General features: G+C 44.5%; 1 protein-coding gene across 1 annotated transcript in view; it reads right to left on the reverse strand.

Moving 5' to 3' along the window:
* LOC146045095 (mucin-5AC-like) overlaps positions 1-16,006 on the reverse strand; it is a 40,588-nt gene extending 24,582 nt beyond the window's left edge. The window contains exons 1-7 of the mRNA XM_083163776.1: positions 15,934-16,006; positions 14,071-14,109; positions 10,919-10,969; positions 9,173-9,434; positions 6,715-6,829; positions 2,950-3,040; positions 2,759-2,865 (exon numbers count right to left, since the gene is read on the reverse strand). Coding sequence (XP_083019902.1) covers positions 2,759-2,865; positions 2,950-3,040; positions 6,715-6,829; positions 9,173-9,434; positions 10,919-10,969; positions 14,071-14,109; positions 15,934-16,006 — 738 coding nt within the window. The remainder of the gene's footprint in view (positions 1-2,758; positions 2,866-2,949; positions 3,041-6,714; positions 6,830-9,172; positions 9,435-10,918; positions 10,970-14,070; positions 14,110-15,933) is intronic.
* Between the last annotated feature and the right edge of the window lie 246 nt (positions 16,007-16,252).

The raw sequence follows: 16,252 nt of genomic DNA on the forward strand, positions 1-16,252 counted from the left end.
ATTTTTACATTGAATCAAATGTGAAGAGGGTCCCTGGGACCCTATTTTACATTGGATTCAATGTAAAATATTCCCCAGACCCCCAATTTTACCCCCTCAACGCCGCCACCCCACAATTGACCCCAACCCGAAGCGTGGCGAGTGCAGCGAGCCCACGAGGGGCGACGGTGCGCGTCCTCCGACCTTTTCATTCCCCTACTATCCACATTGACGTGGAGTTGAGAATATAAAGTAGCGAGCGCAGCGAGCCACTGAGCCCGAAGCGCGGCGAGCGCAGCGAGCCCCACGAGGGGACGCGTATAACTTCACAGGTATACGCGTCCCCTCGCAGGGCTCGCTGCGCTCGCCATGCTTCGGGCACGGTGGCTCGCTGCGCTCGCCACACTTTATATTCTCAACTCCACGCCGACGTGGATAGTAGGGTTATGAAAAGGTCGGAGGACGCGCACCGCCGCCCCTCGCAGGCTCGCTGCGCTCGCCACGCTTCGGGTTGGCATCAATCCTGGGGTGACGACGGGGCCATATACAATGTGAAATGGGTCATGTTGGCCCATTTCACATCGTTTCCTATGTAAGATGGACTTAATCAAGTCCATCTCATCTTGTGCCATTATAATGGCACAAGACCGACGCGATGCTCCCGATTTCAATAATATTTAAAATATTTTAACATTGAAGCCTATGGCAAAATCGGGGGCATCGCGTCGGTCGCCATGTTAATGGCCGCGACCGACGCGATGCCCCCGATTTTGCCTTTGACAGTAAAATGGACCTGATTTCAAAGGAAATCGGGTCCATCGCGGGCATCGTGTACCTTAAGTTTAAGGTACACGATGCCCGCGATTGTGGCCGTTCTAGGAAACAAGTACCGTTAACTTTATTCAACTTTACAATCAACTTTACGATAGGGCCTCATCAGAGCGGAGTGAGGGATATGATGTTTCCAGTGGCGTAACTCGAAATTTTGCGCCCCCTAGCCAAAAAGTCTCTTGCGCCCCCCTCATTATACATTTATGGAAATTTCTCATACTTAATCAATGCCAGTCAGGCACATCACTGAACACACCTTTTATTATAAAGTGTGTGGTGATGACAGTGCAGCGCTGTCTCTGTGTGAGCTGCCTGCTCACGAGTCCTGACCCCGGCTCCTCTCCGGCATCTCTGTCTCTCCCCCTGTGCATGTCACGTGATGACGTCACACTCATTATGGAGAACCGAATGGGACGGAGGGAGGCAGAGACCAGCTCTGTGGTAAGACTGCTGCAGCTGCTTTGCCTCCATCCCAACTCGCTCATCCTGTACACACTAACCAATGGCCAGCTCTGTGTACAGTTCAATTGAATCAGTGGGGATTTGTCTGTGCCACGGCCGCCTGCGACGCCACTGCGGATGACTAATCCTCCGATGCTCAGCCAGCAGGCAGCGGCAGCATGTCAGTACTCCAGACATTTGCCGGTGCCCACACAAACCCCGCTGCCACTCACTCCCCCAAGCGGCAGCGGGGTCTGCCTTACAGTAGTTATGCCACTGGATGTGTCAGAGGGTGATCTATAGTATCATAAAAACAAATAGTTTCAGGGCAATGAGTATGAAGAATTGGCTCATACTGTATACTGTGTTGATGACTTTGGATGTGGCAGTAATAGTGGAATGTTGGGAATGATCATGATTGCAGTGAGTAAGAGGTGAGTAAGATACAGTAGATGGTCATGCCCAAATAGTATTTTAGATGTTTTGGAAGCAAAGGGATAAAAGAAAATAGTGGTCAAACAAGTAGGCTGTTTCAATAGATGTGTTTTGGGAGTATAGTGAGGACAATGCATGTTTAAAGATTAATGGACATTTCCCATCAGAAAGAGGCAAGTTGAGTGGTGAACTGTAGGTGGGTATGCAGGAGGAAAAGGTGAGAACAAGTCAGAAGGGAGTTGGGCTGACTGGAGAGGTTATAGGTTATAGGGTTAGACGGTAATTATAGAGACTCCATTCTTGCTATTGGAATTAGGGTAGATTGAGGAGTGTAAGAAAGGGTGGTGTGTGCAGGCTTGGCATAAGGAGATATATTGACATATTACTGTATGTTTGTTATGTTTGTAGTAGGTGGGAGGAAGGTGCAAACCCATATTAAGGCTCCATGGGCGGTATTCAATTGCTTTTCATCAGCATTTCAGCTCTCTATCCCCGAGGGTGGTGAACTGAAATGCGTAACTGCGTGGCTTATGTACCATAGGAAAGAAACTGGTTTGGGGCATTTGATCCCTAATCAGCCCTGCCAGGATAGAAAAGCCATGTTTTACAACAGGTGGGAAAGATTTACAATGTGAGATATTTAAAAATCTAAATTGCAATATAAAAATAAAGCTGTACAGGCTTTTATGGCTACATGCAAAAGCAGCAAGTATTTACCCTGCATGCAAAAGATGTATATGAGTACATTTGCTTCCAACAAGGTTTATCCAAGTACAAAGTGATGTTTTTTTTAAATGTTCAACTTAGAAAAACGGCTGGATTTCATCTGTGATGTATTATAACTTCCAGACAGTCATGTATCAGCAAGGAAGGCCTCAAACCTTAGTGCAAATATTTAATATTGTCGATAGATTTTTTTTCAGGATTAACTGGGATTTTAAAAATGTACCCAATTTTTTGCTTCTATGTAATTCTGCTTACCAACTATCAACAAGTTAAGGCTTTGTTTACTTAGATTTACTGGTGCCTTTCTCGGGTTTCTATTCAATCCTCTAAAATACTTTTAACTTACTGTGTCTGTGCAGTTGTTCAGTGCAGTCGCTGTTACATCCGGGCAAGATTCCGTTGGACCATTTAACTTCTGCATATTTCCATACTGATTGACACTAATTTGAACCTCTGCAAAGTCACATTTAGCAATGAATTAGACATTTGGATGAAACAGTTCCCATAACTACACTAAAGAATAATATTTGCACTTACTGTTTGTAATAAACTCATTATAAATTGGAATCCCATTGTAGTCTCCGCAAAGTCCGCATGTCTGGTTGGCGAATTGTTGATCCAGTTCCAACTGCGACATAAAAAAATGTCAGCGATTGTTTTTTTTTTTTTTTTTTTACAATTAATATTTAGTTTTTGATTTACCGAAACTTAAGGTCCATACACGCTGGGCATTTTTGCCCAGCGTATATGGATAATGATGATGGGGAAAATAGCGGGGCTGAAACCAGCTCAGAGCATATACACGTTTTTCGCCCGTTTTAATGATTTCCCCCATGGTGCCGTCCACTCTGCCACTCATCTGCTGGTAATACCAGCAAATGAGCGGCTGGGCCAGCGATGATGCGGGAGCGCACATCAATGCTCAGTGCTGCCCCGTACACACTGGGCGGCTGTCAAGCTGAAAGACACTCGAACAAGTAAACTAAGCTGCTTTCAGCTCAAAGACACCTAGTGTGTATGGGCCTTAACTCTGGAGTGTGAATTGTGAGCGTATTTACTTCAATGCGTCTGGAGAAGTCATTACTTCTTATTTGTTTTAAGCTACAATTATTAATGCTATGATGAAGAGATGTGTTGGGCAAGGGACACACTGACAGCCAGCACTTTGGCTGGGAATGGGATGCTGACACTTATGCACCCTTAAGGTGCCCACACATGGTACAATTGCTGGGTGGGATGAGATGCGCGCTCCCGCACACATCTCATCACATAGCTCAAAAACTATGTGCTGCACATACTAGTTTGCATCTAGGGATGCCAATCCCGGGGCATTTTTTCAATCCCGGGACCCGGGATTGAAAAATGCTCAATCCCGGGATTCCCAGGATCCCGGGATTGGCATCCCTACCTGGGATCATAATCCCATAGACATCCCCACACTGCCCGACCCGCACAATTACTTACATTAGCAAGCGGGCGGGCGGCCGGGAGTGGGTTTGGAGGTGCAATGTGCCTCCCGGCAAGTGCACCTCCTCAGCAGACAGCAGGCGGGCGGACGGAGGAGAAGAGGTGGGCAAGCGGAAGAGAAGAGTGGGCGGCGAGTGATGACGGTGTGGCCTGCGCAGCGTGACCTCTACTGTCATGCTACGCAGGCCGGGGTCGGGATTCGGGTGCTTAAGGCGCCCAAGGGATTATGTTGGTTACCTTGTGTTGTTACCTTACATTACTTCCTAGAAATAATTCACGCGGACACCTTATCTAAAAATAAGACTCAGACAACCATGGCATAAGTTTAAAATGGTCAAGTTATTTATTTAGGTGGTATGACCCTTGTTAGTCTATCAAAGGGATGGCCAAGAAAGCACTTGAGACCAGCACCAGTCAGAGGTGTATGCCAATGGCAGCGACTGCATCGCTCCAATCTAACAAACACACCCCTTACGTAAGGTACAGCCTGCACCGTGACGGCTCCCCGCCCTCTCTAAGGTAGGGCGCGGACACCTCAAGGAAATGCCCACCGTCCCCGCTCAGTTCGGGACTCGCCCACCGTCCTGGCAAGGGGGGGTAATACCGCACGGTGACCACCAGACACCTCACCCGACTGCTGGTCGAGAGCGCCTTCTCGCCGATTTTTAAACTAAAGTTAAATTTACCGAATTGTTTGGACAGCCCGAAGGCAATGAGCACCAGAGAGAGGAAAGAAAAGAAGGGATGGGAGGGTGGGGATCCGGATTCCAAGAGGAAGTTCCTACCCCAGAGCTGGACCCTATATACCCCGCTTAAGCTACCTCCCCTCTTGGTGCTGATTGGCCCAGATGCACCACATGCTAAACTGCCTATGAATCATACACTGCTCTGTGCTGCATTGCATCTGCGTTTAACCCCCAAATCCCCAGACTCTTAACTGCACTCTGGCCTATGCTGCCCTCGTTTTGCCTAGACGCTGCCCGGCATTAGACTGCACATGCGCAGTCTAATCCCGAAATCCCGGGATTTAAATCCCGGACTTTTTGAGGCCAAATCCCGGGATCCCGCCGATCCCGGGATTGGCCACCCTATTTGCATCTCATTGCATTGCAAAACGTATGCGATGCAATCTAGTCCAAATTGTATACAATAATTGTACCATGTATGGGCACCTTTACACCTGCTGAGTGTTGAACTGTGAGAGATACATTCAATCAAATTGTGCTACAATATTTTAATCTATGCTAGTATATAATGTAAAATAATACATTGTTCATATTAAAGAAATGTTCTAAGGTACATAGGATTTGCTTAATATTGTATGAATATTGCCATTCATTCAATCTCAAATTAGTATGTGAGGACTTTTGTTAGATAACGTTTTCTCTCCTAGACCTTAGAACAGGGCTGGGCAATTGCGGCCCTCCAGATGTTGAGGAACTACACATCCCAGGATGCTTTGCATTAGTTTTGCTATGTGGCCATGCTGAAACTGATGCAAGGCATGCTGGGATGTGTAGTTCCTCAACATCTGGAGGGCCGCAATTGCCCAGCCCTGCCTTAGAAGAATGGAAAAAGTTGTTTGTTCTATTTAATAAAACAAGTGATCCACTTCTAAGATCTATTATCTTCTAGAATGGGCTAAATAAATAAGAAGTAGATTCTGATTGGTCACTCATAGCAACATCAAATGTGAAATAGAACTCCCAGCTTAGTAAATTTCCCCCCAAGAGGTTATTCAAGTGAGCTTGATTCCTTGCATCTGTTGTATGTAGACTAGCAGTGGATACTAATTACTTAGTACCTGCGCAATGGATCTGGCAGGCAATAGAACAACCAGCTGCAGTGCAAGAAACACCGGCTTCTATGGACAAGGCTGCACAAAACACTTCCTACTTACTCTCTGCTTATTGCAGCTAGGTCTGCCAGTCCCAGTGAGAGGGAACACCGCCCAATGGGACTGCCGATAGTGTCTGTGAATAACAGTTCGACCTTCCTATAGAAAGTTACTTCCATTCACAGTGAAGTCAATACAGCCACAAACTGCCACAAATCCTCCACAGATACAGACTTACAGAATAAAGGAGGTCATTCTGGTTGGCGTTAGTTCGCTGCTTAGCGAGCCTTGTAATGCGAATGGACGCCCCCTGCTGCACATCGAATATACCTGCCATTTTCCATAAACATCTATTCGCAGGCTTGCGTGCGGGCCCGGGAATCATTTGATGGTCATCATCCATCGATTGATTTCTGTAGTGCTCACAAATCTAAGTCAGTCTCTGCTGAGATATACGGAGTCCTGCTCTGAGAACTCGGCGGGCAGCTGACATCCAGTGATGTCAGTCGCCCGCCCCCAGAAGCCATTTGCCTGCCCGTGTTGGCATGGAGATGCCCAGCGTTTCCTGGGCGCTCCCAACGTTTTTGTGTCCACCTCCTCCATGCCCCCCACTCTGCAAGCGCCATAGAGACTATGCAAGTCTACGAAGGCACCCGCATAGAAGCCCTGCACATGCGCATGACCGAATATGCACATGCGTAGAGCTTCAATATCGAACCTCCAGTGTGACAAATTATACACTCGCCTGGCCGTTCATAGCGGGGAGGAAGGGCCAGGGGCAGAGATGGAGCTAGACCATGGGAGTCCCCATGAAAACGCTTGCTGGAGCGGCGTTAAGTTGCTAAGTAAGCACCAAACAACCGCTGCTTACCGAGTGGTGAATCACTCCCTTGGTGCATTAGCTGCTTATTCCTAATAGCATACATCCTTATATATCGTACATTATTACTGTTTTTTTTAGCTACTCAAAATAAAACCTCTATATAATTAAAATTTACCATAACAGCATCATCTTCATTCCACATTAATTGTATACCCAGTCTTGCAACAACCTGTATGTATAAGCCAGCCCTATCGATTTGAACTCCAGAGTAACTGTATGGTAGGTTCACCCTGTGAAAGACATGAGACACAATTAACTATATGTAAATAGGGCTGACATGTAAAAGCTGTAATGTGGGTTCTAGTAGGATTGCAATATGGGCCTGTTTCCTGTATCTGCGGTAGACCCTGTATGTGTAGCCTTGCTGTGAAGGCAGTTGCAGGGCCATTTTTTTGCTCGAAGCGACTGTCTGTGAGGGCATGTAGCTACGGTGAACTGCCCTGGAAATGGTCCAGACTTGCCTCCATCGCTGCTCACCAAGTGCGAGCATGTGCAGAATTGCTCAAGTCCCTATTTAGCGATATTAGCAATGTTACAACCCATGCTGGATCACCCCCACTGATTGAATTTGGGTGACTTTGAAAAGCAGACATTGGGCTGATTCAGGTTGGCTCACAAAAGCAAAATCTCTCTCTAATGGACAAAACAATGGCCCTTATTCTGGTTGGTGCGGCCGGAGCCGCACACGGTGCTCCGGCCACACAAACCAATCCCCGCCCACGAGACGGATCGCCACGGCCGTCCGTACACGGACGGCTGGCGATCCGCATAAAAATGGTGGAGGCGTACGCCTCCACCATGGTGGGAGCTGCCCCCTGCATTCGATGGTCGTCGACCATCGAAGGCAGGTCCGCACGCCCCAGCAGCTCCCGCAAGCTGAGACCACACGGACAATCGTCCGTGTGCTAGCTTGTATGGGGGCTGAGAGCTGACATCCGGCGACGTCAGCTTTCCGCCCCCATGAGTTGCGTCATACCCTCATTACCATGCATACGCCCCGCGTTTGCATGGGAACGCCCATGAAACGCGGGGCGTACACATAGGGAAATGAGGGTATGAAGCCCCTCACGCCCCTATACGCCCCCTTTGCGGCGGACGAAATACGTCTGCGGCGAAGGGGGCTGCACATGCGCAGATTGACCTCTGCGCATGTGCAGAATAAAAACATTGGCGGTACGGCCGCACGCGGGCCGTACCGTCCGAATTAGAATAAGGGCCATGGTGCACTGCAGGGGGGGGGGGGGCTATGTAACATGTGCAGACAGATTATCCTTTTGCAAGCTAACCTGAATTAGGCCCATTGTAAAATGAAGAGCATTTAAACAAAATTATATCAAATAAAAAAGTTCTTAATGCACATGAGAGAATGATCCAAGAGAGGGGTAAACTATAAATATACCTTATTATATATAACGCATTGCTTCCAAAAGCCACTGACTTCACAAGATTAGATTAGATTTATGACCTCACAACATTAGATTACATTGGTGACCTCACAAGATTAGATTACATTGGTGACCTCACAACATTAGATTACATTGGTGACCTTACAAGATTAGATTACATTGGTGACCTCACAAGATTAGATTACATTGGTGACCTCACAAGATTAGATTACATTGGTGACCTCACAAGATTAGATTACATTGGTGACCTCACAAGATTAGATTACACTAGTGATTTTACAAGATCAGTTTACACTGGTGATCACACAAATTCAGATTATAGTGCTCAGACTAAGATCATGAAAATAGCCACTGACCTTATGCATACCCTGATGTTGGTCATTGACTGGCCTATTGTTGGTTATTTGTCCTTGTTTTTGATTATTAATGAATACAAAATTCAGTTTAATATCGTGTCGATGTGATTACAATTGTATTTATTTAAAGAGCTAGACCAGTAGTTCCCAAACTTTTTGAATCACGGCACTTTATGGTATAAGAATATTTTTCAAGGCACTCCTAGGCCAAAAGTTTGTTACTGAGAATTTCTAAAAAAAAATATATTAAATTATATAAGTTGTGATTAAATTTTATCCTTAGGTCCATTTATGTGGTGAGGAACATGATTCCCTTCTGTTTACCCACATATTTTATAACTGGAAGCCACAAGCACTGATTTTGCCTATTTCATTGACCATAAATACAGATTGAGTATCCCTTATTCAAAATGCTTGGGACCACAAGCATTTTTTCCATACTTGCCTGGTCCCCTGGTGGTGCCTTGATGGTCCCCCGATGTCCACAGTGTACCTCGGCCTCCATGGCGGCCCTCAGGATCCTCTTCAGCAGAATCTCCGGTCCCAGGGGTGCATTGCGCAATGGGACCGGAGATGCCGCTAAAGAGGATCCCGGAGGTCGCCGTGGATATTGGGGGATGAGGTGAGTATGAAAAAAAGGGGTGGGGAAAATTTTTCTGAAAAAACTCAGTTTTTGGAGTATTTTGGTTTTTGGAATACACGGATAAGGGAGACCCGACCTGTAAATTGAATTGTTTCTGGAGCACCAACCTGAGGCACCCCTGCAAGTACTTAGTTCCCCTGAGGGAACTAAAAGTAATGAATAACTTACGATTGACTATTGAGTGATACTGAGCCATTTTGTAATTCAACGTAAATGCCATCAATCTTTATGGCAATGTGGCTGACAGTTGGCAGCTCATTGACAATGGTTCGTCGAATCTGGATGTTGAAGTCTTCAAAGTTGCTCTTGCAGTTTGAAGCAAGCAGATAGTTGCAGGTACCAGGGAAGTACAACATATCATCATCAAAGGTCTTAAAGTAATGATTGCCCCATGTGCTGCAAACTTGTCCATTGTGAGCAGAATTAATGCCTATAGAGAAAACAATGGAATCTTAGTCATTAATGTATAAATATGCTGGTGAAATATATTTACTTATTCCAAATATTGGCACCTGAATAGATTAGACATTTGGAGGTTACAAAATAATATATCCCATTGATGATGATGATGATGATGATGATGATAATATTAATAATATTAATGTATATTTTTATTATTATTATTTGACTATTTATGTTCAGATAGCACAAGCAACTGTTGGTAGCATCGTAAATGGGAAAAATACAACGGTACTATATGTCAAAAGTTTTCAAGTCAACATTTAGTCAGGCTCAACAGCCCTAGCACTAGTAGCAGATCCAATGATGAGCTACTTTAAAATAAGAACATTCAATCTAGTTCATTTTTTTTTATAAAATGGAAAAAAATACAATTTATTTAAACATTTAAACCAGACTGTTTGAATTGAAAAAAAAAAAGACTCCAAAAGGTTAAAAAGATTCAAGAAACAATTCACCTAGAAAAGTATCTCAACTGAGTGAGAGCAAGTAACAGCAGCACTCAATAAGTCAGTGCCATGGGAGGGTGGCCAGTATCAGAATACGCAGCTGCACACAGTAAGCAATAAGAAGCCAGTAATCAGATAAATTATAATAAACTCTGCAATTTAACATGGAGCAGAATTGAGGTTATTTGCATAATTTTGGGCCAATTATTTAAAAGACAGCAACGCCATCAAGGCGTCTCCTGTCATCCTGCAGTTATAATTATCAATTCCAGTTCCTGTGATGATTCGGAGTTGCTTTATTCACCAGTGTAATTGGCATTGGTTTTCAATATCGCTGATTCTGATATCAAAGTTCGTATTGATATTATGATATACAAAAGGCCTGATTCAAACCTGCTCACTAAGCAGCGTTCTTTCGGGTAATTGCCCCCCCCCCCCCCCTGTGCTGCCAGCGCCACCCGCATCCCCTTGGTAACATGTAATGATATGTGTCCAAGAACACATCCCCTCGCATGACCCTTCACTGAAAAGGGACGTCAGCCACCGGCCCCGAGCAGTCATCGGCCCACCTGCATTCCCAGGAGGACGCCCAGGGTGTCACGGGGACGCCCATGTTTTATGGGAGTTCCCCTGCTCCGGCCCGGTGTTCGTCCTCAGCCCGCCCCTCTGGAGCAAATGCCATTCTCTCCTGGGGTCTGCCCTACCATTGGAATGAGCACAAATTCAGCCTCATCCGATCAAAACAGAATCCCCCCAAAAGTGCAATTAACTATAGTAAATAATATACTTGTAACAGTTTATGGGCCAGATGCGCTAAGCTTCAAAAGTGATAAAACGGAGAGTGATAAACAGCCAGCCAATCAGCTCCTAAATTCCATGTCACAGACTGTGTATGAAAAATGTCAAGCAGGAGCTGATTGGTTGGTTATTTATCACTCTCCCCTTAAGCACTTTTGAAGCGTAGTGCATCTGGCCCTGTGTATTTTGCTGGCTGGTATGAACTTACTTTTCATAACTGGAGCTAAAGTTCCAATGAAGTTCACCAATGAAGGGTTTCCTGCTTAAGAACATATTTTAGAAAAATGTTATTTCAGCGTGTAGGTCTACAGACGTTAAATGCCCAAACAGAACATCTCTATGGATAGAACAGGTCCTAAAGAAGTGATTATGGCTCATCAATGGTTTAGAACCATGTGAATTTACTAGAGTTTCATTAAACATATCACAGATAGGTCGGCCTAGATCACATATGTCTATTCAGAGTAAAGTACGCATAGATGTTAATAACTCGTTTCATTGGACTTTTCTAAGAGGTCTTTACTCTTTCTGCACCTTTTAACCCTTTAAGTGCCATGGAAATTTGGCAAATGATTGTGAAAATTGCCAAGCAACATCTTTGTTCATCATAATGACCTGTAATGTTTACCTTATATAGGAAATATGATCTTTGTTTATACAACATTTTTTGTTTGAAGTTATATAACAAATGTGAGCAACGCTGGAATTTTAAGCGGATATTTTGTGCATCTCTCACAGAGATGTTGGCACTCAAAGGGTTACATTATTGTCACATACTCCTTGGGTTTATATTCACAATAAGATTGACTATATAGTAGTAGATAAGTATATGCCTAGTTTTTATATATACTTTTTTTTAAACAATTTGTACTGTACTTCTAATTTACATGCAGTACTTTGAATGCAAACAAATACATTTACAACCAGGTATGTACAACCATCTATAAGCTTCTGTAAGCTGATAGCAAAGTGTTAAAATAGGCTAGCTAATATTACGTTCTAAACTCTCCCTATGGGCGGGATGTATCAACATACATCGCCGCCCTTCGCACGGCAGCCGCCGCGATGCTACCGCATATGTACTAACATATGCGGCCAGCATCGGGCTGCGGTAACGGAGACCCCCGCGATACCTGTAATGTGGGCTGCGGGGGTCTCCGTCACCTCCCGGCGGCTGCCAGCATCCCCCTGCGTCTCCTCCTCCCCCCTGAAGCCGGATGTCCTCCCGGCTGTGACACCAGGGGGAGAAGGAGGTTAAAGGAGGACGGGAGGGGGGGCGGCGCGCGTACGGCGTACGGCGTACGGCGGGCGGCGAAAGAAGCCCATAGGCTTCTATAGGGTATCGCCACCCTCTGGGTGGCGATACCATGGCCAGCAAAAACGGGGCGAACCAGTGATGATACATAGGAAAATGCGGTAAAACGGGGGGTTTACCGAATTTTCCCTTTAGTACATCCCGCCCTATGTCACAATAGAAGACCTGGATTGTCTCTATTGCAAAAGTTGTTTTAAAAGACTACCATCTTTGTATAGACAACACTCTGTATGTTCTTGTGCAAAAAAATGCCTGCATCAATGTTTATTACTGCATATTAAGGAGGCAATTCCTATAACATCCCCTTTACAAATAACAAAGCCAAACACAGTTATCCCTTTTCAATTAAATAAATAAATATATGATTATTTAATGATCTGATTCTACACAATTACAATACATAGGGGGAAATTTACTAAGATGTGTATTCTACTTAACATGTGATGTTGCTCTGGGCAACCAATCAGATCCTGTCTACTATCTTCTAGGGGGTGCAACATAAATAAGAAGTAGATTCTGATTGGTTGCCCATAGCAACATCACATGTGATGTAGAATACACATCTTAGTAAATTGCCCCCGTGTTCTCTTAATTCCATTGTAAATACAGTAGTTGTTAGATCCAAATAGTATTGTTTAACATAACATCTGTGTACATTATTAGAATTATATTGCATTGAATCAATATTGTTTGTACTATAAGTACAAAGTAAATATTAGCCCTGAGCCAAGCAGGTCACAAACACTTCAAAATCAGATATACAGATGGAGCAGCTCTCATTTCAGCTGCTCCTGGTGATTCTATCGCCAATCGCCGCCACCCCGCCAGCCACCGTCCTCCGACAGAAGGGGGCGCCCGTCTCCCCCACTCCCTGCCACTAAGCAGCAACCTCCCCCCTCTCCCTGCCTGTCTCCCTAAAGCAGAGCCACCGATGACCGCAGGGAAGCCACCGATGACTGCTCCCCACCAATTTGCTGACGGGGACGCTTTAGGGAGTGAGAAGCTTGCGCATCCCAATCAGCCAATCTGCCGTCCCGACTGGACCGCTGACGGCGGCTCCATCTGTACATATTGGAAGAATATTTATAACCGGATAAGTTTTATATGATCTGAAGTGAGACTGTATTATTGTGTTTATTATTTTACCATATTCATGTTATTTGTAAACCCCCTGTGCGAATATATGTGCGCTATATAAGAAACTGTTAATAAATAAATACTGGGTAATGTACTTGTGTATTATCAGGGCGCCCGGCTACGCTACGTTTTCAACGTAGGCTTAGTGTAGATGCTGCCGTGATAATACAGGAGGCAGCAAGGTGGTATGGTTTATACTTAACCTCCACCGGCCTGGGCACCGCGTAGATCCCCTCAATCCCCGCTGACTCCCCTCGATCCATGGTGACTCCCCAGCAGTCGCATTCAGTCCCCCTGCTCCGACACTCGCCAAGGACGCTGTACGCAATTAGCGTAGTGCCGCTGGTGGCGCATCACATGGTTTCCCTGCTCCCCCAGCAGCACTACTCTAATTGCGTACAGTGTCCGTGTCAAGTGCTGGAGCAGGGGGATGGAATACGACTGCTGGAGAGTCACTGTGGATCACGGGGAGTCAGCGGGGATCGACGCGGTGCCCGGGCCGGAGGAGCCCGTATCTGCATCCGCTCACCAGGCTTCGGGATCGGGGGCTCGCTGCGCTCGCCACACTTTATAGAATCAACTCCACGCCGACGTAGATACTGGAGGTATGACGTGGATAGTGGGGATATTAAGCATTGTGTATTTTTAGGGCTCCAGAGCCACTTACGTAGTTTACGTAGCCAGCATAGTGCTGTATTGGTATTCTCAATACACCACTACATAAACTACGCAATGTGTGCCCTGATAATACACAATTACCAAATACTGTACTTAATTATAATACCATATTTATAAATTAAAAGTTTTTGTATGTTTCATTCACATATTGTACAAATATGACTCTACTTTCTACCATAGGACATGATATCGTTAAAAACAGTTATATCTCCTGATGCAAAGGCCCTTACCAGTTGCCGGTTGAATGGAATAGTCGGATACCATTTGACCTGTTGAAAGAACAACAAAGAATTATTTAAATTTGAATAAAATGTGTAGAAGTGTAAAATTATATAATTAGTAACCAAGGATTATGAGTAACTGTCACAAAAGAAACTCACTGAGCTGTAAACATTACATTTAATATAAATATATATTGACAAAGGGGCTAATAAAGCCCAGAAATGTTGGTTTAAACCTGTGTGTAGTCTTTTCATTGCCGAGTGCCGCCATCCCCCAAGCCGTCTACATATATATATAAATTTATACAGGTCGGGTATCCCGTATCCGGGCCTCCCGTATCCGAATTATTCCAAAAACCGTGTTTTTTTGGAATAATAAAAAAAAAAAAATTCCCCCCCCTAACCCTCTTTTAATACTTACCAAGTCCTCCGGCGTCCATAGCAGGCCTTCAGCATCCTCTCCGGCGTCTCCAGCGGTCCCAGGAGTGCGTCTCCAGCGGTCCCAGGCGCGCCTGGGAACTTGCGCAAAGCACTCCTGGGACCGCTGGAGAAGCCGGAGAGGATGCTGAAGGCCTGCTATGGACGCCGGAGGACTTGGTAAGTCCTCCGGTGCTGGTGGCCTGCCGTGGACGCCGGAGGACTCCATGGACGCCGAGGGACCATCGGGACCCACCAGGGGCAGGTAAGTATGCCTAAAAAAAAAATATTCCAAAAACCGGAATATTCCCTTATCCGGAATGCTCGTGGTCCCGAGCATTTCGGATAAGGGATACTCAGCCTGTAGTATATATATATATATATATATATATATATATATATATATATATATATACATATCTATATATATATATATATATATATATATATACATATATATATATTTTTACTGTATACTTGACCCGAAGACTCATTCAGGTGGAAACGTACAGCCAATTTAAATACAGTAGGGCAGGGGTCCTGAAACTATTTGCTCTGGGACTCCATCATGCAATAAAAATAATGACAGGACCCCAGCAAGTTACTGCAGAAGGTCATCACATCACATGTGTAGTCAGCGGACAGCACATACATGGCAGCATTGTGGAGGCACAAACTGATGTGAGGAGTCTAAAATAACAGACAATTCAACAGATTTTTCAGACTCATTGAATCACTGACTGAAATTAGAAAAGTAATCAGCCTGATGGTCAGCAACATGGAGTCGCGACCCCATGCTGAGCAGGTCGGGACCCACTTTGGGGTCAGGACCCACAGTTTCAGAACCGCTGCAGTAGGGTATGTATTTAAAATCCTTATACTAAACTACAGTAGAAAGTAATGGATTTCTACAGTACATCTATCTATTTTGTGTTTTTTATATATATATATATATATATATATATATATATATATATATATATATATATATATATATATATATATATAGAGGAATGGAAGAGGCGGCACTCAAATGGGATTTTTCAAAAGTGTATTGTGGCAAAAATAGGACCAACGTTTCGGGGTCTTAATCACCCCTTTGTCAAGGTGATTTCCACTTGCACCTTGACAAAGGGGTGATTAAGACCCCGAAACGTTGGTCCTATTTTTGCCACAATACACTTTTGAAAAATCCCATTTGAGTGCCGCCTCTTCCATTCCTCTACCTACCTGTCCTGGAAGGCACCGGGGTATTCGGACCCAGCTGCGGGAGTGCCAGGCCTTCTCCATTTTCTATATATATATATATATATATATATATATACACATACTGTATGTATATATATATATACTGTGTATATATATATATATATATATATATATATATTCTTTATGTATCTTTTTAGTTCTCTAATGTGACATTGGCCTGAATGAAATTGGAAATGTTGCACTCACCTTGCACAATAAAATAGGGTAGCACAGTTGTAAGGGAGCATAGTGCTAACCACATGCCCCTCTGAGTTCCCATCTTTTTTAGCTCAGTCACCTCAGCAGGTACTGAACCTAGATATAGCCAGAGGATGTGCAGCTCTTCTTCCCCTCAGCTTTGCCTTTTTATAGAGAAAAAAAAGGACGTAAACCAATGTCACAGTTACATCACAGAAGGTGTGAAATGCATTGTGGGAAGATTTTGGTTGGGACCAAACTGATTAGATCCTTTCTCAGACTCTTGAGCATGATCCAGGATGTTTGCTCTTTTGGTTGATGAATGAAA

The sequence above is a fragment of the Crinia signifera genome, chromosome 11 (assembly GCF_055691185.1).
Source record: "Crinia signifera chromosome 11, ASM5569118v1, whole genome shotgun sequence".
Classification (NCBI taxonomy): Eukaryota; Metazoa; Chordata; class Amphibia; order Anura; family Myobatrachidae; genus Crinia; species Crinia signifera.